Source organism: Gorilla gorilla, chromosome 4 (genome assembly GCF_029281585.2).
Source record: "Gorilla gorilla gorilla isolate KB3781 chromosome 4, NHGRI_mGorGor1-v2.1_pri, whole genome shotgun sequence".
Taxonomy (NCBI): Eukaryota; Metazoa; Chordata; class Mammalia; order Primates; family Hominidae; genus Gorilla; species Gorilla gorilla.
This window is the reverse complement of record NC_073228.2, coordinates 56,578,370-56,603,223: the sequence shown is the minus strand read 5'-3', so window position 1 is coordinate 56,603,223 and position 24,854 is coordinate 56,578,370. Positions and strand designations below refer to the sequence as shown.

The 24,854-nt window shown below is 42.5% G+C and overlaps 2 protein-coding genes across 2 annotated transcripts in view; both read left to right on the top strand.

Annotated features, from left to right (window-relative positions):
• LOC115933339 (14-3-3 protein epsilon-like) overlaps window positions 1-7,225 on the top strand; it is a 41,908-nt gene extending 34,683 nt beyond the window's left edge. Inside the window, exon 4 of the mRNA XM_063706523.1 lies at window positions 7,154-7,225. Coding sequence (XP_063562593.1) covers window positions 7,154-7,165 — 12 coding nt within the window. The 3' untranslated portion in view covers window positions 7,166-7,225. The remainder of the gene's footprint in view (window positions 1-7,153) is intronic.
• A 9,396-nt stretch (window positions 7,226-16,621) lies between these two features.
• LOC115933338 (dual specificity protein phosphatase 7-like) lies at window positions 16,622-19,816 on the top strand. The gene has a single exon (XM_055388334.2). It carries the CDS (start codon window positions 16,653-16,655, stop codon window positions 17,901-17,903), a length of 1,251 nt encoding a protein of 416 aa, XP_055244309.2. The 5' UTR covers window positions 16,622-16,652; the 3' UTR covers window positions 17,904-19,816.
• Window positions 19,817-24,854: the final 5,038 nt, after the last annotated feature.

Sequence of the window (24,854 nt, the reverse complement as noted above, 5' to 3'; positions counted from 1 at the left end):
GGATCGCTTGAGGCTGTGCCTTCGAGTTCTTTTCTTGAGTTCATCTCGTCTGAACAAATGCAGTAACCGCTCAACTGGTCTTTATACCTCCATTCTGACCTTTTCCCAGTCTTGTTTATTGCATTGACACCCCTGTGCATGTAAACCTGATTGTTACTTCTTTGTTTAAAGCCAGGAAAGGATTTTTAACATGGCTTAGAACGGCCTTCCATAAACTTGTACCTGATACCTTTATCAGTTAGGTTTAAGTTTGGATATATATTAAACAAAATAATAGTTTAAATAAGATATAAGGGTTTATTTTTCTCACATGTAAATCTGGAGGTAGGATATCCAAGGGTCATATGGCAGTTCCATGGTTATCTAGGCTTTTAAAAATCTTTTTGACCTCGCCATCCTTACTGTATGGCTTATAACTTTGACGTTCACTCAAAAATAGATGTGTAAAATGGCTGCTGGAGATGCAGCCATTGTATCTAAGTGCCAGGTGGGAAGAAGAGATAAGGGCAAAAGGATATTTGCCAGCTGTTACCTTTTAAGAAGCCTTCATGGAGGTCCCCCCAGTCATTTCTACTGCATTTCATTGGCCATTTCTAGTTGCAAGGGAAACTGAAAAATATAGTCATTTAGCTAAGGACATTATCATCTTGAATAAAGTCAGGGTTCTGTTTTGTCTGCCCATTATCATTCTAACCTCATTTCTGACAACTCTGCTTCTTATACCCTGTACTCCATTTATGTCATACTACTTGCAATTCTTTGATTATCCATGCCACTTTATTCTTTTATATGTGTTTTCCCTCCATAGAATAGCCCTTTGCGTTTTGTTTTTTTTTTTTTTTTGCCAGGTGAACCCCTACTCTTTAGGAATTACCACTTCCTAATTATTCCCTATTTTGGAACTCCATTGAATACCTCCAGTTTAATATTTCCTATTTGGTATTATAGTTATTTTTGTTGTGTCCTATCTTTTCTACTAAATTTTGAAGTATTAGAATATGGAGACTATGTATTACTCATCTTGACTGAGATAAGTAGACATTTAATAAATGCCTGACAGCTGGGCTTGGTGGCTCACGCCTGTAATCCCAGCACTTTGCGAGGCCGAGGGAGGTGGATCACCTGAGGTCAGGAGTTCAAGACCAGCCTGGCCAACATGGCGAAACCCCGCCTCTACTAAAAATACAAGATTTAGCCGGGCATGGTGGTGCGTGCCTGTACTCCCAGCTACTTGGGAGGCTGGGCAGGAGAATTGCTTGAACCCGGGAGACAGAGGTTGCAGTAAGCCGAGATCATGCATTCCAGCCTGGGGGACGGAGTGAGACTCCATCTCGAAAAAAAAAAGAAGCCTGGCACAGTAGGCATTTCATAAATGCTTGTTGAAAAAAATCAGCTAAAGGTACAAATTAAAAATAGCTAGGAAGGGCCGGACATAGTGGTGCATGCCTGTAGTCCCAGCTACTTGGGCAGCTGAGGTGGGAGGATCACTTGAGCCCGGGAGTTGCTAAAAGGTTGGTGTGAAAGTGATGGGGGTTTGGGTAGGTGGTAGATTGGTGCCTGATTGCCTTGTGCTGCAAGGGTCCAGAGAGTCTAACTACTCCTCATAGACTTTGAACCAATCTCTATTTTTTTTTCTCAGCCTCACCTTTTACCCCCCTGACTTTTGTGGTAATCGGTACCATCCATTTCTGAGCCTTTTGGGGCTATGGACAGGGTAAATTCGTTTGCTTCTTGTTTGAATTTCTCAGCTGCTAGGTTTTAACTTTCTTGGGTTGGCTTAGGTCAGTGGCCACTCCAGATACTTAATGTGCACCAGAAAAATTTGACTGTCTTTTAGGTTCTCGTGTCTCTCTTGTCCTATTTTTGTCTTTGTGAGTTAAAAAAAAAATTTCAATAGCTTTTGGGGTGCAGGTGGTTTTTCGTTACGTGGATGAAGTGTGCAGTGGTGAAATCTGAGATTTTTAATGCACCCATCACCCGAGTAGGGTACATTATACCCATTATGTGGTTTTTTATCCCTCTGTCCTTGTGAGTTTATATCTTCTTTTATTCTCACTGTAATTTTACTGAGAGAGGGATAGAGGGAGAGAGAGAAGATTTAAGAAAAGTCCTTTTGTCCTTTTCTGAAGCTACTTTTTCTTTCTAATACGAAGATAACTAATACCATTTTCTTATTTAAAAAATTTACCACACCTGGGCCGGGCACGGTGGCCCATGCTTGTAATCCCAGCAATTTGGGAGGCCTAGGCTGGCAGATCACTTGAGGTCAGGAGTTTGAGACCAGCCTGGCCAATGTGGTGAAACCTCATCTCTACTAAAAATATAAGACTTACCCAGGTGTTATGGTAGGTGCCTGTAATCCCAGCTACTGGGGAGGCTGAGGCAGGAGAATCACTTGAACCTGGGAGGTGGAGGTTGCAGTGAGCCAAGATCATGCCACTGCACTCCAGCCTGGGCTACAGAGCGAGACTCAGTCTCAAAAATTACCACATCTGTAATCCCAGTACTTTGAGAGGCCAAGGTGAGTGGATTGCTTGAGCTCAGGAGTTTGAGACCAGTCTGGGCAACATGGCAAAACCCCATCGCTATTTAAAAATTCAAAAAATTATCCACGTGTGGCAGTGGGAGCCTGTGGTCCCAGCTACTTGGGAGGCTGAGGTGGGAGGATTGCTTGAGCCTGGGAGGCAGAGGTTGCAGTGGCTGAGATCATGCCACTGCATTCCAGCCTGGGTGACAGAGTGAGATCCCGTCTCAAAAAAAAAAAAAAAAAAAAAAAAAAACAAAACAAAAAAACCCAACAACAACGAAAAAACCACAGAGCAGAACTTAGGCTTGATTCTATTATATTTTCTGTCTTGCTTAAATTTTTATTTTCAAAATTTTCAACATTTCAGTGTATGGTGAACATTTTTATGTATTTATTTTCAGTAAATATGGATCTGTAGGAACATTTCAGTGTCTGTATGATATTCTAAGTGTATACAATAATTTATTCAATCTGTCCTTTGTTGATGGACATTGTTTGCTTCTTATAAATGCTTTAAAAGCTTATTTATATGTACATTTCCCTACAGTTTAAGTGAATAAATTCATTAGTCATCAGATTGCTATATATATATATATATATATATTTTTTTTTTTTTTTTTTCTTTTGAGACAGAGTCTCACTCTGTCATTGTCCAGGCTGGAATGTAGTGGGGCTATCTCAGCTCACTGCAACCTTTGCCTCCTCAATCCTCCTGCCTCAGCCACCTGAGTAACTGGGATTACAGGCACCCACCACCACAGCTGGCTAATTTTTGTATTTTTAGTAGAGATGGGATTTCACCATGTTGGCGAGGCTGGTCTCGAACTCCTGGCCTCAAGGGATCCACCTGCCTCAGTCTCCCAAAGTCCTGGCATTACAAGTGTGAACTATCGTGCCCGGCCACCAAATTATATTTTTTAAAAACATATTACCAAGTAGTTCTTCAAATAATCTGTAACCAACACTATAGGAGATTACCTATACTGTTATACAGGTAGTCTATTAGATTAATATATAATTAATATATTAGATTAATTATATTGTAATATATTCTAATACTATGTTATTCTAATATTTAATCATATATTATTCTAATAATATATTATTTGAATGTTTAATTTTCTTGTCTCCTCCACTAGACTGTGAACAACCTAATTTGTTACTAAAGCCATTAATGAAAATTAGGCATCTTGAAGAAATACATATTCCGCAGCCAAAGTTACCTCCTTCAATTGCAAATGTTAATATTATAAATCCAATTTTAAATAAAGTATGACTAGAGAATAGTCATACTTTTCTCTAGCTACTTATTCAACTAGTGGTTCTTATTGTTTTATCATTGCTCCATGTTGCTGAACCATGAACCCCCCCCTTCCTACCACAAGCATTTATCAAAGTGATTAACTGTGTGCCAAGCACTCTTTAGTCTTTACCTTTTTTTTTTTTTTTTAAGACAGTCTCGCTCTGTCACCCAGGCTGGAGTGCAGTGGCATGATCATGGCCCACTGCAGCCTTGACTTCCCGGGCTCAAGTGATCCTCCCATCTCAGCCTCCTGAGTAGCTATAGGCACGTGCCACCAAGTGTGGCTAATTTTTCTGTTTTTGTAGAGACAGGGTCTCACTATGTTGCCTAGGGTGGTCTCTAACTCCTGGCCTCAAGCCATCCTCCTGCCTTGGCCTCCCAAAGTGCTAGGATTATAGGTATGAGCCACTGCACCCGGCCTAGTCTTTATCTTGCTGGTCCTTTCTGCCTTAACTTGGTAAGTCCCCTTTTCCTGGCCTTTGGAGAGCATACTCTTCTACTTCTCCTTCTTTTCTCCTGACTATTCCATATCAATTTTCTTCCTCTTTCTTAGTTTTTCCCTCTGTTTCCTTCCTCTTGGAAACACTGGCTTCTTCTAGTTTTGGTGTGTCTCATTATGCATCTTCCTCATGGTTTTAATTACTACCTCTATACTGATGACTTCTATCAACCTCTCTTAAGCTTTACATTTAAAATTCTAAAACCCCATTGCATTTTCCAACGTTTCCCATATTCAGTGTCCTTAAAAAAGTTTATCATCTTTTTTCCTGACTTATTCTTGTTTTTTTTTTTTTTGAGACGGGGTCTCGCTCTGTTGCCCGGGCTGGAGTGCAGTGGCGCTATCTTGGCTCACTGCGAGCTCCGCCTCCCGAGTTCACGCCATTCTCCTGCCTCAGCCTCCCAAGTAGCTGGGACTACAGGTGCCCGCCACCACGCCTGGCTAATTTTTTGTATCTTTAGTAGAGATGGGGTTTCATCGTGCTAGCCAGGATGGTCTAGATCTCCTGACCTCGTGATCCGCCCGCCTCAGCCTCCCAAAGTGCTGGGATTACAGGCGTGAGCCACTGCGCCCAGCCTTTCCTGACTTATTCTTACATTCTCTGTCTACATAATAACATAATCCTTGAAGTTTCTCGGTACTGGCTGTGTGTGGTGGCTCAAGCCTGTAATCCCAGTCAAGGTGGGCAGATCACTTGAGGTCAGGAGTTCAAGACCAGCCTGGCCAACATGGTGAAACTAAAAATACAAAAATTAGCCAGGTGTAGGCCGGGCGCGATGGCTCACGCCGGTAATCCCAGCACTTTGGGAGGCTGAGGCGGGTGGATCACGAGGTCAGGAGATCGAGACCATCCTGGCTAACACGGTGAAACCCTGTCTCTACTAAAAATACAAAAAATTAGCCAGGCATGGTGGCAGGCGCCTGTAGTCCCAGCTACTCAGGAGGCTGAGGCAGGAGAATGGCATGAACCTGGGAGGCGGAGCTTGCAGTGAGCAGAAATCGTGCCACTGCACTCCTGCCTGGGCGACAGAGCAAGATGCCGTCTCAAAAAAACAAACAAAGAAAAAAAAAATTAGCCAGGTGTGGTGGTGTGCACCTGTAGTCCCAGGTACTTGGGAGGATGAGGCAGGCAAATTGCTTGAACCTGGGAGACAGAGGTTGCAGTGACCTGAGATCACGCCACTGCACTCCAGCCTGGGTGACAGAGTGAGACTCTGTCTCAAAAAAAGAAAAAAAAAAGCTTCCCAGTACTGCTTCTACTCTCAGTCTAGCTTCAAGTTCTGCTGACCCTCTGGATATTTCCCAAATTTAGCTCCTTTTCTTGTAGTAGCAGGCTATTGCTTCCAGATTTGTTCTGTTCTCTATGTTATTGGTAGAGTGAGCTATCTGAATTATATCTCACTGTGTTTTGTTTCTCGTCTGCCTGCAGTTATCTGAGTTGTATCTGACTGTATCCGTTCCTTATGACAGGACAGAGTCTCTGTGACTTGGTCTTGCTGCCTCTCTAGGTTTATCGTTTGCTACTCCGTGCCTTGCTTATTTTGCTGTAGTAAGATACTTTTACGATACATTTTTATACTTCATTGTACTTCGAAGCAAACTGTAATTTCTGACCAGCATATCCTTGTTCATTTTGCTTGGTTTAGCCTTTAAAATTTAATGTAATTATCTTCATCTGGAAGAATTGTCTGTTTTCTCTAGCATGGGTCAAAGGTACCATTTCTGTGCCTCTATTGTGATTGTGGTACTGATCATGTAATAGTAAAGGGTGTTTATTTCTTTGTTCTTGTAGATAGAGATTGTTCCATATAGTGAAAAAAAGTTTTCAATGCATAAAATAAAGTAATGGCTCAGTAATTTTTTTGTTTTTGATAATAAGTATCTTAAAAATTTTAGTTTGTTAATATCATCTATTTATGAACTATTTTCTTTGTAAATAATGACAAAATTCAAGCTAAACTTGAAGAGTGTTCTCCATATGGATAGAGATGTGCTCAAGGAGTACAAATAATATAATTTTTATCACAAAGGAGATTAATGTATTGCTGCTGAAAACATTAATGCCAGAATCCAGTGGCATTTAGCTTACCTGCTAATTTGAAATATTTGTTACTTCTTTGCCCCTGCCTAAAATTTGTATGCCTCTATTAAAGTTTTGTCTTTTGCAAATTGAATGTTAAGAATTTTGGCTTGGCATGCTGGCTCATGCTTTTAATCTCAGCATTTCTGGAGGCCAAGGTGGGAGGACTGCCTGAGCCCAGGAGTTCAAGACCAGCCTGGACAACATGGCGAGACCCATCTCTTAAAAAAAAAAATTATACTTATTTTCTAAATTAGATTTGAAAATATTAGAATTATGACTAAATGTCATAGAGTTTTATTTAACCAAAAAAGAAGTGTAATGCTTGCCAATTTTTCTTTTTTTTTTTCTTTTTATTTATTTATTTTTTTGAGACAGAGTTTCGCTCTGTTGTCCATGCTGGAGTGCGGCGGCATGGTCTTGGCTCAGTGCAACCTCCATCTCCCAGGTTCAAGTGATTATCGTGCCTCAGCCTCCCAAGTAGCTGGGATTATAGGCATGCACCACCATGCCCAGCTAATTTTTGTATTTTTTGTAGAGATGGGGTTTCACCATGATGGCCAGGCTGATCTTGAACTCCTGGCCTTAAGTGATCCACCTGCCTTGGCCTCCCAAAGTACTGGGATTATAGGCGTGAGCCACTGCGCCTAGCCTCAATTTTTCTTAGGAGCCAGGTTGAAAAAAATTATGAGACACCTCTTTTCTCTCCTGATTTCTTACCCATCTTCTGTTTCTGAATTGCAGTTACAGATGTAGAGCTAAAACGACTGAAGGATGCCTTCAAGAGGACCCGTGGACTCTCATATTACATGGGCCAGCACTGCTTCATCCGGGAAGTGCTTGGGGATGGAGTGCCTCCAAGAGTTGCTGAGGTAATCTTTTTGTTCTAAGTTTTCCTTTGAGGTAGTTATCCACCAGCCTAAATTCCTGACGGGCCTTCTGCTCTTAACAGATTTAATCTTACCTGTAGTTATTTTTCTTCCTGAGCGGGTAAACAATGTTTTGTTTTAGATGTCAACGTGGCTGTGTTCTTAGAGGTCAAATGGGAGTACTACAGAGCTGTAATTCTGTTTCTTTTGTACTTTTGAGCTTTAATAGCCACTGATTATGATCATAGGAACATTTCCATGATTGGCTTCTTATTCTTAGAAAGTTAATCTCTGTGACATAAAAATTTTTATGTTGCAAATATGTTTTATAAATTTTATGTTAAAGAAAATTTTCCGTATAGTAAAACATAGTTAATTCTATAAAATGAAATGTTGTAAATGAAATACTAACTTATTGGGACTTAATTAAATTTTTATTTAAGTTCTACTAAAATGTTTAGGTAGAAATAAAATGTGCTAAGTTGATATAAATATTCTGTTTCTAAAAATAATATGTTGAACCAGCGCCACTGTGCGTCCCTGTAGTCCCAGCTACTCAGGAGGCTGAAATAGGAGGCTTGCTTAAGCCCAAGAACTCGAGTCCGGTCTGGGCAACATAGTGAGACACTGTCTCTAAGAAAAATAAAATAAAAGTTTACTATTTTGTAGTTATGTACACAGATGTGCATTTTGTCATTCTAAATGAGAAATAAGAATAAAATTTATTGGCTGGGTATGTTGGCTTATGCCTGTAATCTCAGCACTTTGGGAGATCGAGGCAGGAGGATCACTTGAGCTCAGGAGTTCCAGGCCAGCCTGGGCATAGTGAGACCTCGTCTCTACTTAAAAACAGCAACCAAAAAAATTTAGCAGACATGATGGTGTGTGCCTGTAAGTCCCGGTACTCAGGAGGCTGAAGTACGAGGATTGCTTGAGTCCAGGAGATTGAGGCTAGAGTGAGCTATGATTGCACCACTGCACTCCAGCCTGGGTGACAGTGAGACCCTGTCTCAAAAGAAAAAAAGAATAAATTTTATAAGATAATAAAAACTATGGCTGGGCATGGTGTCTCACACCTGTAATCCCAGCACTTTGGGAGGCCGAGGCGGGTGAATCACGAGGTCAGGAGTTCGAGAGCAGCCTGGCCAACATGGTAAAACACCATTTCTACTAAAAATACAAAAAATTAGCTGGGCTTATTGGCGGTTGCCTGTAATCCCAGCTACTCGGGAGGCTGAGGCAGGAGAATTGCTTGAACCCAGGAGGCGGAGGTTGCAGTGAGTTGAGACTGTGCCACTGCACTCCAGCCCGGGCAACAGAATGACACTCTGCCTCAAAAAAAAAAAAAAAAAAATAGGAATTTTAGGCTTGGTATATTATATAGAACCATTCTTTGCCATTTTTAATTAACCCTAGTTTCTATTTCTTTTTGTTTTCTTTTTTTCTTTGAGACAGAGGTTTGCTCTTGTTGCCCAGGCTGGAGTGCAATGGCATGATCTTGGCTCACAGCGAGTTTCGCCTCCCAGGTTCAAGTGATTCTCCTGCCTCAGCCTCCTGAGTAGCTGGGATTACAGGCTCCCACCACCATGCCCAGCTAATTTTTTGGTATTTTTAGTAGAGACGAGGTTTCACCATGTTGGCCAGGCTGGTCTTGAACTCCTGACCGCAGGTGACCTATCCGCCTTGGCCTCCCAAAGTGCTGGGATTGCAGGCGTGAGCCACCACGCCTGGCCTTCTCTAGTTCTTTTAATTGTGATGTTAGAGCGTTGATTTTAGATCTTTCCTGCTTTCTCTTGTGGGCATTTAGTGCTATAAATTTCCCTCTACACACTGCTTTAAATGTGTCCCAGAGATTCTAGTATGTTGTGTCTTTGTTCTCATTGGTTTCAAAGAACATCTTTATTTCTGCCTTCATTTCGTTATTTACCCAGTAGTCATTCAGGAGCAGGTTGTTCAATTTCCATGTAGTTTTGCAGTTTTGAGTGAGTTTCTTAATCCTGAGTTCTAATTTGATTGCACTGTGGTCTCAGAGACAGTTTGTTGTGATTTCTATTCTTTTACATTTCTGAGGAGTGCTTTACTTCTAATTATGTGGTCAATTGTAGAATAAATGCGATGTGGTGCTGAGAAGAATGTATGTTCTGTTGACTTGGGGTGGAGAGTTCTGTAGATTTCTATTAGGTCTGCTTGGTGTAGAGCTAAGTTCAAGTCCCGGATATCCTTGTTAACCTTCTGTCTCGTTGATCTGTCTAATACTGTCAGTGGGGTGTTAAAGTCTCCCATTATTATTGTGTGGGAGTCCAAGTCTCTTTGTAGGTCTCTAAGGACCTGCTTTATGAATCTGGGTGCTCCTGTATTGGGTGCATATATATTTAGGACAGATAGCTCTTCTTGTTGAATTGATCCCTTTACCATTATGTAATGGCCCAAGATGGCCGAATAGGAACAGCTCCCGTCTGCAACACCCAGCGTGATCGATGCAGAAGATGGATGATTTCTGCATTTCCAACTGAGGTACCTGGTTCATCTCACTGGGACTGGTTGGACAATGGGTGCAGCCCACGGAGGGTGAGGTGAAGCAGGGCGGGGCGTTGCCTCACCCAGGAAGCACAAGGGGTTAGGGGATTTCCCTTTCCTACCCATGGGAATCCATGTCAGACTGTAACTAGAAAAACGGGACACTCCTGCCCAAATACTGCACTTTCCCCAAGGTCTTAGCAACCAGCAGAGAAGGAGATTCTCTCCCGTGCCTGACTCAGTGGGTCCCATGCCCACGGAGCCTTGCTCACTGTTAGCACAGCAGTCTGAGATCAAACTGTGAGGTGGCAGCCTGGCTGAGGGAGGGGCGTCCTCCATTGCTGAGGCTTGAGTAGGTAAACAAAGCTGCCTGGAAGCTTGAACTGGGCGGAGCCCACTGCAGCTCAGCAAGACCTACTGCCTCTAGACTCCACTCCTGTGGGCAGGGCATAGATGAACAAAACGCAGCAGACAACTTCTGCAGACTTAAACGTCCCTGTCTGACAGCTCTGAAGAGAGCAGTGGCTCTCCTGACATGGCATTTGAGCTCTGAGAACGGACAGACTGTCTCCTCAAGTGGGTTCTCCTGACCCCTGTGTAGCCTAACTGGGAGACACCTCTGAGTAGGGGCCTACAGACACCTCATATAGGCAGGTGCCCCTTTGGGAAGAAGCTTCCAGAGGAAGGATCGGGCAGCAATATTTGCTGTTCTGCAATATTTGCTGTTCTGCAGCCTCTACTGGTGATACCCAGGCAAACAAGGTCTTGAGTGGACCTCCAGCAAATTCCAACAGACCTGCAGCTGAGAGACCTGAGTGTTAGAAGGAAAATGAACAAACAGAAAGGAATAGCATCATCATCAACAAAAAGGACATCTACACCAAAATCCCATCTGGGTGTCACCAACATCAAAGACCAAAGGTAGATAAAAACCACAAAGATGGGCAGAAACCAAAGCAGAAAAGCTGAAAATTCTAAAAATCAGAGTACCTCATCTCCTCCAAAGGATCACAGCTCCTCGGCAGCAACAGAACAAAGCAGGATGGAGAATCACTTGACGAGTTGACAGAAGTAGGCTTCAGAAGGTTGGTAATAACAAACTTCTCCGAGCTAAAGGAGGATGTTTGAACCCATCGCAAGGAAACTAAAAAACCTTGAAAAAAGGTTAGATGAATGGCTAACTAGAATAAACAGTGTAGAGAAGACCCTAAATGACCTGATGGAGCAGAAAACCATGGCGTGAGAACTTTGTGACGCATGCACAAGTTTCAATAGCGGATTCGATCAAGTGGAAGAAAGGGTATCAGTGATGGAAGTGATCAAATCAATGAAATAAAGCGAGAAGACAAGGTTAGAGAAAAAAGAGTAAAAAGAAATGAACAAAGCCGCCAAGAAATATGGGACTATGTGAAAAGACCAAATCTACGTTTGATTGGTGTTCTCTTGGCAAAAGCCCTACAAGCCAGAACAGAGTGGGGGCCAATATTCAACATTCCTAAAGAATTTTCAACCCGGAATTTCATATCCGGCCAAACTAAGCTTCGTAAGTGAAGGAGTAATAAAATCCTTTACAGACAAGCAAATGCTGAGAGATTTTGTCACCACCAGGCCTGCCTTACAAGAGCTCCTGAAGGAAGCATTCAACATGGAAAGAAACAACTGCTACCAGCCACTGCGAAAAGTGATGGGGTGAATGGAACCAAGCTGGAAAACACTCTTCGGGATATTATCCAGGAGAACTTCCCCAGCCTAGCAAGGCAGGCCAACATTCAAATTCAGGAGCAGAGAACACCACAAAGATACTCCTCAAGAAGAGCAACCCCAAGACACATAATTGTCAGATTCACTAAGGTTGAAATGAAGGAAAAAATGTTAAGGGCAGCCAGAGAGAAAGGTCGAGTTACCCACAAAGGGAAGCCCATCAGACTAACAGTGGGTCTCTAGGCAAAAGCCCTACAAGCCAGAAGAGAGTGGGGGCCAATATTCAACATTCTTAAAAGAATTTTCAACCCAGAATTTCATATCTAGCCAAACTGAGCTTCATAAGTGAAGGACAAACAAAATCCTTTACAGACAAGCAAATGGTGAGAGATTTTGTCACCACCAAGCCTGCCTTACACAAGAGCTCGTGACAGAAGAGCTAAACATGGAAAGAAACAACCGGTACCAGCCACTGCAAAAACATACCAAATTGTCAAGATCATCGATGCTATGAAGAAACTGCATCAATTAATGGGCAAAATAACCAGCTAACATCATAATGACAGGATCAAATTCACATGTAACAATATTAACCTTAAATGTAAATGGGCTAAATGCCCCAATTAAAAGGCACAGATTGGCAAATTGGATAAAGAGTCAAGACCCATCAGTGTGCTGTATTCAGGAGACCCATCTCACGTGCAGAATCGTACATAGGCTCAAAATAAAGGGATGGAGAAAGATCTACCAAGCAAATGGAAAGCCAAAAAAAGCAGGGGTTGCAATCCTAGTCTCTGATAAAACAGACTTTAAACCAACAAAGATCAAAAGAGGCAAAGAATTTTTGTATTTTTTGTAGAATCGTGGTTTTGCCATCTTGCCCAGGCTGGTTTTGAACTCCTGAGCTCAAATGATCCTCCCACCTTGGCCTCCCAAAGTGTTGGGATTACAGGTGTGAGCCACTGAGCTTGGCAGGGCTGGTAATTTTGAAGCTTGAATTTAGTTTTAGTGGGTGGATAGACTCATGGAATGGATGATCTATATTCCACAACTGCAGGGAGGTCAAGTTAAATAATGGGATTTATAAACAAGGTAATTATTTGCAAAGCTAGGGAAGGGTCAGTGCATATGACCCTTGTGAGTTCTTTTTTAAAATCCTATGGAGAAAAAAAAAATCCTATGGAGAGCTTGGACCTTTAAGTCTGAGTAAACAGAGCATCATTATTCTTGGTGAGATTCTGAAATTAATGTTTTGAGATATCATAGTATTTTAACATCAATATATCTATAAAGAAAGCTACAGGACTACACAAGCTGCCAGTTGTAGATGGAAAGAACTTTATTTCCTAGCTAATAATGTTTTGTTTTAATAGTAAAAGTAATAACATATATTTTTTAAGACCAAGGAAAGGTATTTTTGGGATTTTATTATAAAAGGATCATGCACTTAAAAAGGATAACCACTTTAGAATATATCATATAAGGAAGCAATGTAAATTTCTAAATTATTTTCCTGAAAACAGTAGCTTTATATTTTTAGAGCAAAAGAGAGATTTTTCTAGGATTAATGGAGCTCCGATTTTTACTTCTGAAGACTTACTGTTATAAATTCCAATGCAGAGAATATTTTAGGTGAGGAATAAGAACTCATGGCAGTTTATACTTTTTTTTTTTTTGAGATGGAGTTTTGCTCTTGTTGCCGTGGGTGGAGTGCAACAGCGTGATCTCAGCTCACTGCAAACTCCGCCTCCCAGTTTCAAGCAATTCTCCTGCCTCAGCCTCCCAAGTAGCTGGGATTACAGGCATGTGCCACCATACCTGGCTAATTTTGTATTTTTAGTAGAGAGGGGGTTTTCTCCATGTTGGTCAGGCTGGTCTCGAACTCCCGACCTCAGATAATCTGTGGGCCTCAGCCTCCCAAAATGCTGGGATTACAGATGTGAGCCACCATGCCTGGCCTGTAACAGATTTTTAGTATAATTTTCTGAGACAAAGGTTAATTTTTTACATTGCTTTTCAAAATGTATTTTTTATTTCTGTTGAAGTAATGTGAGACATCAAGATAAGGTATCAATGCATTGAAACAAAGAAAAGATAAAGTATCAAAGGTAAAATGAGGGTGACTTTTAACCATACCATTTACATGTTGTTAATTACCATTAATAACAATGGGAAAATATAAATATAAAATTCTATCTATAGGAACCCATTGATCTCAGGGGTAGGGGAAATGAGGTTTAAGAATTGGTTTCTTCTCTTGCCTCATGTGGAAGACACTGAGATAGTCTTTTTCGAATCAAGTTAGTAGCATTTTGAAAATGTGTTTTCACTTTTTTCTAGAATCTGGTTAGTTTTAAAAATAGTTTTTAATTAAAAAAATAATATATATATATATTTGAAACACGGTCTCACTCTGTCACCCAGGGTGGAGTGCAGTGGTGCAATCATAGCTGATTGCAACCTCGAACTCCTGGGTTCAACCAATCTTCCTGCTTTAGCCTCCCAAGTAGCTGGGACCACAGGTGCACCACCATGCCCAGCTAACTTTTAAAAATGTTTTTGTAGAGACAAGGTCTCACTGTGTTGCCTGCCCAGGTTGGTCTTGAACTCCTGGCCTCAAGCAATCTTCTTACCTTGGCCTTCCAACGTGCTGGTTTTACAGGCATGAGCTACTGCACCTGGCCTGGTTTATGCTTTTAAAAAATCATTTTATAGTTTGCACTGCTGATTGCTTAAGCTATTTTATGTATGGGTGGCAACTTTACTAGTATTCTACCTTTGAAGAAGAATTTCTTAATTTCCAAATGGCAGAAGCCGTAGAGATGTTTTGACGCTTTTTAGAAAACAGTAAAGCATATAGTACTTCACATGAAGGTTTATCTTGAACTACTTTTCCAGTCTTCTTTCTTGTTATATTTGGCTTTCAGAAATTTCAGGTGAGAAATAAAAAGCCTTATAGGAGCAGTATTCAGCAAAGTGTGTTTAACCAACTTTGTTACATACACCAGTTCTTTGCTTTAAAAGAAATAGTGTTTTGTTTTTCTTAAAAGCTTTTATTGAGCTATAATTTACATGTCACACTATTCACACATTTAAAGTATACAATTCAGTGGCTTTTGGTATGTTCGTAGAGTTGTGTACCCATTACCACAGTTTCATCTCCCCAAAAAGAAACCTTACTTTAACAGTCATCCCTGTTTTCTTCATCTTCTCCTCTCACAGCCTTTGGCCAACTAATACACTAATCTACTTTCTTTCTGTCTATATAGATTTCACTATTCTAGTAATTTCATATAAATGGAATCATAGTTTTCTGTGATTGGCCTCTTAGATGAATCTTGAAAACATGTATCAGTCCTTTATTCCTTTTTATTGTTGAATAATATTTCATTGTATGCATATATACAACATTTTGTTTATTTCATCAGTTAATGAATATTTGGGTTATTTCCACTTTTTTGTTATTATAAATAATGCTGCTGTGAACATTTGTTTGTATACCTTTGCGTGGATATATATTTCCATTTCTTTGGATATATACCTTGCATGGAATTTCTGGGTCATATGGTAACTCTTCATTTAACTTTTTGAGGAACTGCCAGACTATTTTCCAAAGTGGCTGCCCATTTTACATTTCTACCAATAGTATACGCGGGTTCCAATTTCCCTATATCCTTGGAGTTTAATTATCTGTGTTTTTTATTATAGCTGTCCTAGTGGGTATGAAGTTGTGTCTCATTGTGGTTTTGATTTGCATTTTCCTGATCTCCAGATGTTCAAATTTCTTGATCAAATGGACTAGTAAATCTGAAATGAAAATATTTATACATTCATGTGGTGTATATGTATATGGAAATTTGTAATTGGCTTAATTGGCTCAATCCATTTTAGTGCTTTGAAGAATGTTAAAGTTTTCTGTTTTTTAGCAATAAATATCTTTAAAATGTTAAAGTGGTAATTGTTAACCAAATTTAATGTTGATATATGGTATTTATATTTTATGTGGTGATTCTATAAATGTAACTCCAAGTCTAGAGCCCAGGGACTATCTCCTTTTTTTGAACCCTGAGTCAGTTAATTTTCGTGTTTTCTAATCTTGACCCTTTTTTGAAATTCTATTTTTTTAGTGTGTAGAACAAATATCAGAACTTTTCTGAAATTACATCTATTTATTAAAATCTATTTTTAGAATACCGATTAAGTTATGAATTTTGTATAAATAAATTTTTGTGAAGATTTACTAATACAGAGAGCCAAAATGAAATCCATGTGGATTTCAAGTAGTATATGCCATGCTTTTTCTTGGCTTTTAGTATAATGCTTATTAAATTCATTGATTTAAGAACAATATCTTAAACACTTAAATATGATTTAGGGAGCCAGGCGTAGTGGTATGTTCGTGTAGTCCCAGCTAATGAGGAGGCTGAGGTGGGAGGATCCCTTGAGCCTAGGAGTTCGAGGCAAGCCTGGGCAACATGGCAAGAACTCATCTTAAAATAACCTTAAAAAAAAAGTTTGGCCTATAGAGTTACCTACTCAGTTCACTTTAAAGAACCAGCATGTTGAGTCTTATATTAAACACGTCTTATAAAGCAGTGGGCCTATTTTGTATCTAGTTGTCACATTTTACTTAACTTTTTTTCTGTCTCATAAAGACATGCTTTTATTCTATTTATTTCTGTTTATTAAGTTTTCTCAACAGTCATTGAATGCCAACTATGGGCACTTTATTGCAAAGGGATGACTAAAGTTGTGGCAAAGTTCAAAGAAAATTTCTTTTTCAGTTAGTATCACTAGGGCTAAAAAAAAAAAAAAAGCCATCTGATTAAAACAGTTACCACTGAGGTGTTAATGATTAATAGAGTTGACCATCACAACGAATGGTCACTGTTAAAAGAGAAGCTTGTCTTTCCAGATTTCCAATTGATAGATTTAGGGAAGTGGCTTAAAATTTTTTTTAATTGGGGCTGTCAGGCCGCGGTGCGCGCGGAGGGCCGGCCGGGCGGGACGGAGGCCGGGAGGCCGGGAGGCCGGGGCGGCGGGCGCGCAGCTCGGCGGGAGGCGGGCGCCCAGAGACGCGGCTGGGGCCCGCGCGGCCGGGGCGCCGTCCCAGGGCAGGGCTGCCGGGCCCCGGCCCCGGGCCGCCCGCGCTCCCCATGAAAAACCAGCTCCGCGGCCCCCCAGCGCGGGCGCACATGTCGACTTCGGGGGCGGCGGCGGCTGGGGGCACCCGGGCGGGGTCCGAGCCCGGTGCGGGGTCGGGGTCCGGCGCAGGCACCGGGGCGGGCGCGGCGACGGGGGCAGGGGCCATGCCCTGCAAGAGCGCCGAGTGGCTGCAGGAGGAGCTGGCGGCGCGCGTTGGCGCGTCCTTGCTGCTGCTCGACTACCGGCCGCACGAGCTCTTCGAGTCGTCGCACATCGAGACGGCCATCAACCTGGCCATCCCGGGACTCATGTTGCGCCGCCTGCGCAAGGGCAACCTGCCCATCCGCTCCATCATCCCCAACCACGCCGACAAGGAGCGCTTCGCCACGCGCTGCAAGGCGGCCACCGTGCTGCTCTACGACGAGGCCACGGCCGAGTGGCAGCCCGAGCCCGGCGCTCCCGCCTCCGTGCTCGGCCTGCTCCTACAGAAGCTGCGCGACGACGGCTGCCAGGCCTACTACGTCCAAGGTGGTTTCAACGAGTTTCAGACAGAGTACTCTGAGCACTGCGAGACCACCGTGGACAGCTCTTCCTCGCCGAGCAGCTCGCCACCCACCTCAGTGCTGGGCCTGGGGGGCCTGCGCATCAGCTCTGACTGCTCCGACGGCGAGTCGGACCGAGAGCTGCCCAGCAGTGCCACCGAGTCGGACGGCAGCCCTGTGCCATCCAGCCAACCAGCCTTCCCTGTCCAGATCCTGCCCTACCTCTACCTCGGCTGCGCCAAGGACTCCACCAACCTGGACGTGCTCGGCAAGTACGGCATCAAGTATATCCTCAATGTCACACCCAACCTACCCAACGCCTTCGAGCACGGCGGCGAGTTCACCTACAAGCAGATCCCCATCTCTGACCACTGGAGCGAGAACCTCTCCCAGTTCTTCCCTGAGGCCATCAGCTTCATTGACGAAGCCCGCTCCAAGAAGTGTGGTGTCCTGGTGCACTGCCTGGCAGGCATCAGCCGCTCAGTGACGGTCACTGTGGCCTATCTGATGCAGAAGATGAACCTGTCACTCAACGACGCCTACGACTTTGTCAAGAGGAAAAAGTCCAACATCTCGCCCAACTTCAACTTCATGGGGCAGCTGCCGGACTTTGAGCGGACGCTGGGGCTAAGCAGCCCGTGCGACAACCACGCGTCGAGTGAGCAGCTCTACTTTTCCACGCCCACCAACCACAACCTGTTGCCACTCAATACGCTGTAGTCCACGTGAGGCCTGGTGCACGGGGGGCATGGCACCAGGCCCCTGCTCGGCTCTCCACAGGGCTAGGTGGGAGAGCCCAAGCCCGCCACCTCTGGCCTGAGGAACCCCCAGATGTCACCTGTGCCCAGAGGCCCAGGCTGATCGGTGTCGGAGCGCCCCTCACCATCCTTGGGGGTAGGGCCCGCAGGCAAGGTCTCCCACTGCAGGGCTTGCTGGAGAGGCCTCGGCTCTTGGACACGTGGCTTTGGGCGTCCACCAGGGCCTCATCCTGTCCAGGACGCTCCTTTCTGCTGACGGCCCAGCCAGTTTTGCTGTTTTTTAAAGACACATCCACGGACCTGAGTTTACTTTTTACTTTTGGCAGGTAAATCTAAGCTCCCTGGAGCACAAAGAGTGTTTGAGCTCTTCTTGATTTTTCTTTTTTTTTTTTTTAAACAAAAAGTGTTATTTTCAGGCTACATGCAACAGTGGATTGTATAACCCAGTATTTCATCCCTTTCCTGATCCTGCAAGAGAGAGAAATGTTATCAGTTTTGTTTTTCGTTCAATTTCAAAAAGCAAGTATCGTGTTTGTTTTTGTTTTTGTATGGAAAAGACAGACCCCATGTTGACCTTGACCAAATGCGTTTTGCACATGTGTGAAGCCTCTGTTTCCTCAGCGGGCCCTTCTTGAAGGGGTGGCTTACTGCTCTTCAGGTATTGGGACCCCCAGTCGTGCCGCCTCCCACCCTTGGCCCAGTCTGACTTAGCCCTGCATTCGCCTGTGATGACTGCTGCAAGTTGTGATTGGTGGGCTGGATGGTGGTCTTTGCATTTTCTGCCGTCTCATCCATCCCTCTGGTGGTCCCTGCAGACCTCCCTGAGGCAGAAGGTGGGGAACCTGGGGCCCTGCCGCTGTCCCCCAGGAGGTGGGCCGCAGGGGGCTGCCAGGCAGTAGCATTAGCCCTCTGGGCTCAGCCCCTAAGAAGGCTTGGGCTCTGAGCCCTTTTATATACTTAGCCACTGCTTCTGTCTGTCTGTGTGTCTCTCTCTCTTCCTCTCCCTCTCTCTCTCTCTCTCTCTCTCTCTCTCTCTCTCTCTCTCTCTCTCTCTTTCTCTCTCCCCCCCTCCCTCTCTCTTCCTTTCCTCTCTCTTGTTGTAACTGGGAGTGGAGGCCCAGTGGCTGGGGAGACCTTAGGTGGTGGGGCCCAGCCCGACCTCCAGGTTCTTCCTTCTCCCTAGCTGTCGCTTTGGTCTGGCCACTCCCAGCCCCCTTGTCCCCTTGGAAGCTTGCCCTGCCCTCATCTTGCCCATGTCTTCTACTGCCAGGAGACTTGCACCCATTTCAACCCTAGGGCGGGGGCAAGTGGGGCAAGGATGCACCAGCAGAAGGGGGGTAAGGCTCTGTTCACTTCCCCCTGCCTCCACAGAACGAAGCCACGGATTCCGTTATCTTCCTCCAGTTTTGTTCCTTCTCCAGCCTCAGTTCCACCAGGTGTCAGGACTGCATGGGGGCCTGGGGCAGGCAGAGGGGTCAGGCCAGGGTCCCTGACGGAGCAGCACTCAGCATGTGAGTGAGGCCACAGAAAAACTCTGCCCCACTGCTTCTTACCTCACGGGGGTGGCTTTCAGGGATTCTTTAGGGCAGCAGATTAAAATCTTGCCACAGTCGAGAAATTGACAACAAGTCTCCATGCTGTACATGGTTCTCTTTTTCTCTCTTTTATTTTTAAAAAGAAAACCCAGAAAGATGTACCAGATTTGTGTAAATGAGGGTATGCCAGTAGGTGGCCAGTTTTGCTTTATGATCTTATGAAGGAAGATTTGTGACCCTACATATATATATACACACACACACATATATATATATCCCGAACCAACAACGGGACTTTGTTTATATTGCAAATAAATATTATTTTTTCTTTAAAAAAAAATTTGTTGTTGTTGTTGTTACTGTATTTTTCATTGTAAAATTTTCATTTGGTCTTCTGTATTTTCTGTTACTATGTTTAAACTGTCGTGTTTCCGTTCATTTCAAGAATGTTTGCCCTCATTTCTTTGGGAATTTTTGTAATAGCTGTTCTAAAGCCTTTGTCTATATCCAATGTGTCTCACCTGATTGATGGTACCTGTTGATTGATTGTCGTTTCCTAATTGAGATGATAATTTCCTGGTTCTTTATGTGCTGAGTGATTTCAGATTATATTCTAGACATTTGGAATATTGTGTTATGAGATTCTGATTGTTGCTTTGGAGATGTCGGTATATTTGTTTTATCAGACCTTGATAATTATGGGCTCAGAGCATCAGTTCCCACCAGTCTTAACGTTGGTTGTAGTTCCAATGTCAGTTAAGTTTTTAGAGTCTTTGCAGTGGTATTTGTATCTGTCCCATATGTGTATCACCCAGTAGCTAGACTGGGACCTGGGTTTTGGTCTATGCTGAATTTTAATTCTCAGACTTTGATAAGCAATTTAGGCTTATATCCATTCATATACAGCTGGGAGGTATACCCAGGAGTTCAAAAGACAACTTTCCTGAGCTTCTTCCTCTCCTCAATATTCATTTTACTTTCCATTTCCCTGGATCTCTGATTTTCAGTCCTCTGGTTAGAGAGTTAGGGTTTTTAGTTATACTACTGTGCCATATACTTTGTGCTACTGCATCTGTATCCAGAGCCAAGCTGTAGGAGGTAAGAGGACAGAGATGGGGGATAAAAAGCAATGAGAATTTGTCCCATTCTCCTAGGACCGTAGCTACTCTGGAGAGGGTTGTAGGCTAAATAATGGCTTCAAAGATCTCCAGGTCCTAGTTCCTGGAACCTGCATGTGACATTTGCCTGGAATTCTGGTAATCATTGTACATGTTCTAAAATGCTAGTTTTATTGCTTATTACCCTTTCTGAAAATATTTTTATTTATTAGGGAGACTCTTCCTTGATTACTTAATAGGTTTAAATAACTGTGTGCAGCACGTCCTCAAATAATGTCATCTCATCACTCATTCGGTGTTGTTTTTCATTATAATGTTGATGAAAAAAACATCAATTTCTGGCCAGGGCCACTGTGTGGTTTGCATGCTCCCCTACATGTCTGTGTGGGTTTTCTCCAGGTACCCCGGTTTCTTCCCTCATCCCAAAGGTGTGCACGTTTGATGACTTGGCATGTCTAAGTTGTCCCAGTCTGAGTGAGTGTGGATGTCTGTGTGAGTGTGCCCTGTGATGGGATGGTGCCCTTGAGCTGCTGACATAGGCTCTGATTACCTGTGACAATGAACAGTAATAATTGGGTAGATATAGTAATTTATCTTACTTTTTATTAATTTTCCTCAAATGTATGTATAGCTTACATTTATTTCAGTGTTTAATATTAGAAATGTTTTGGGGTATTTATTCAGAAGTTTGGTGATATTTTTGTGACCAGAAACATACCTCAGGAACTTGACTCTATATCAATTAACCTGTGGTAAAATTGGTTTTATTCTACCTGGTGTCCTTTGAAGTTGCAGTTTCCAAGAACCTATCCATGATGTTAAATGAGGACTTAATTGTATTCTTGGTAGTTTGTTTAAATAACAGTTTGGGATTTTCAACAGATTACTCCCCGAAAATATATTGTATGAGAGAAGAGTTCCAATGCTGATATTGAAGATACTTACGCGGTCATCCTTGGTATCTGTTGGGGATTGATTCTAGGCCCACCAGGATACCAAAATCTGCAAATGCTCAAGTCCCTTAAATAAAATGTTTAGTATGCACACACCCCTCACCCCCTGTATACTTTAAATCATCTCTAGATTATTTATAATACCTATTGCAATGTAAATACTACATGAATAGTTGTTATAGTGTATTTTTAAATTTTGTATTATTTTTATTTTTATTTTTGAGATGGGGTCTCACTCTGTCATCCAGGCTGGAGTGCAGTGGCGCTATCTTGGCTCACTGCAACCTCTGCCTCCTGGGCTCAAGCAGTCCTCCCACCTCAGCCACTTGAGTAGGTGGGACTACAGGTGCGCACCACCACTTCTGCCTAATTTTTATATTTTTTTGGTAGAGATGGGGTTTCACCATGTTGCCCAGGCTGGTCTCGAACTCCTGGGCTCAAGCAATCTGCCCGCCTCAGCCTCCCAGTGTGCTGGGATTACAGGCATGAGCTACTGTGCCTAGCTCACAGAAGTACTTTCTATCTAAGTGTTTATTATACTCATATTTATTATCTGAATATTCTTAATCTGAGTCCCTGTATTTTACTATGTTTTAAAATTTTTGTTGTGGCAAGAGCTACTGTGCCTAGCTCACAGAAGTAATTTCTATCTAAGTGTTTATTATACTCGTATTTATTATCTGAATATTCTTAATCTGAGTCCCTGTATTTTACTATGTTTTAAAATTTTTGTTGTGGCAAAATATATAAAACATAATATTTGCCATTTTAACCATTTTAAAGTGTACAGTTCACAGACACTAACTACATTCACAATATTTTGCAGCTATCACCACTATCTTTTTCTAAAACCTTTCATCATCCCAAACAGAAACTCGACTCATTAACCATTAATGCTCCCAACCCCTTCCCCCAAACCCTCATAACACGCAGTCAACTTTTAGTCTTTATGAATTTGCCGATTCAAATTACTTTACGTAAGTGGTATCATATAATATGTGTCCTTTTGTATCTGGCTTATTTCACTTAGCATAATGTTTTCAAAGTTCATTCATGTTGTAACATGTATCAGAACTTCATTCCTTTTTATGACTGAATAATATCCCATTGTAACTAATAACTTATTTTAAAAAGTGGTCAATTTTTCACTCACATCCTTCTCTAACATTTCTCTTACAAGGCTACCATTTTTGTATCTTGCTAAATGTTGGATGTTATAAATTGATGTAGCACACCAGCTTGAAAATGATGTAGGATATCATTAATTCAGTAAAATTTTTGTGTTTTGGTTCTACTCCATTTAAGTTTGGGGGCAGGAAAACAATTCTGTAAATTCACCTGACCTAGTCCCAGCCTCGTTTTCTGGGTTTGGAGGTGGGGGTGCAGCTAAAAGCCGCTAATGATTTTGTCACAGTTTCATAATCCTGAAATTTTTGTTGTCTTTATTTGAGTCTCAACTGGAAATCCTCTGCTTCATGGAGGTGGAGTTCAGCTGTTTGAATTGGGAAACTGGAACTTTCCCTCCTAGAGATGTGAACAAGTCCTTTTCCCTGCTGCTTCTTAACCACAGTTAATATGCATAATGGTTAATCCCATGCTGTTCTCTAGATGGAATTAGATTAGTGAAGAGTAGGAGAATATATAATTCTTTAATCACTACCATTCAGCATAAAATTGTATTAGCCTAAACAAGCCAAAAGGTCATCACTTTGTTGGCTAAAAATTTCAAGCTTGATCTTCTTCTATATCTTTATATATGCTGAGTTTATAAGGAAACTGCAGTTTAAATAGATTAATTTTGTTGCTTTTAGCCTAGTGTCACAGCCTAAGATGAATTTGATTTAATTCTGTTAACCTTTTAGCCATCCCTACCAACTTTGTCATTTACAAAACTGATACACATGCTTTCTATGTCACAATTTGTACCACTGATTTTAAAAATGTTTAACAGTCATGATCAATTACAAAAGCCAGTTGGCTGGTTTTTTTTGTTTGTTTTCTGTTTTCTTGAGACAGAGTCTGGCTCTGTCGCCGAGGCTGGAGTGCAGTGGCACCATCTCAGCTTACTGCAATCTCTGCCTCCTGGGTTCCAGTGATTCTCCTGCCTCAGCCCCCCAGGTAGCTGGGACTATAGGCGCATACCACCATGCACAGATAATTTTGTATTTTTAGTAGAGACGGGGTTTTACCATTTTGGCCAGGCTGGTCTCACTGTGTTGCCCAGGCTGGAATGCAATGGTACCTCAATCTCCCAGGCCCAAACAATCCTCCCACTTTAGCCTCCTGTGTAGCTGGAACTGCGGGTGCATGGCACTACACCTGGCTAATTCTTAAATATTTTGTAGCGGTGAGGGTCTTGCTATTTTGCCCAGGCTGGTCTCAAACTCCTGGCATTAAGCGATCTTCCTGCATTGGCCTCCCAAAGTATTGGGATTTATAACATAAAATTAACCATTTTAACTTTTTTTTTTTTTTTAGACAGGGTCTCACTCTGTCACCCAGGCTTGAGTGCAGTGGCTTGATCATGGTTCACTGTAGCCTCGACCTCCTTGGCTCAAGTAATCCTCCCAGCTCAGCCTCCCGAGTCGCTGGTACTACAGGCATGCATCACCATGCCTGGCTTATTTTTAAGTTTTTTTAATAGAAATGAGGTCTCACTATGTTGCCCAGGCTGGTCTCAAACTCCTGGGCTCAAGTGATCCTTGTGCCTTGGCCTCCCAAAGTGCTGGGGTTATAGGCATGAGCCACTGTGCCTGGCCCATTTTAATCACCTTTAAGTGAACATTTCGGTAATATTAATTACATTCACAATGTTGCCCAATCACCATGCCTATCTACTTTCAACATTTTTCATCACTCCATTTTTCTCAAATTTACATGGAAAAATAATTTTTCTTTCATCACACCAAACAGAAATACTGTACCTGTTAAGCAGTTATTTCCCATTCTTCTTCCTCCCCAGCCCCTGATAACCTCCAGTCTACTTTCTACTTCTATGAATTTGCCTGTTCTAAATATTTCATATTGTGGAATCATACAATATTTGCCATTTTGTGTCTGGCTTATTTCACTTAGCATAATGTTTTCAAGGTTCATCCATTTGTAGCGTATATCAGAACTTCATTCCTTTGTTTGTTTGTTTGTTTGTTTTTATGAGTCGAAGTCTCGCTCTTTTGCCCAGGCTGGAGTGCAATGGTGTGATCTCTGCTCACTGCAACCTCCACCTCCCAGGCTGAAGCAATTATCCTGCCTCAGCCACCCGAGTAGCTGGGACTACAGGCGCCCACCACCACACCCGACTCATTTT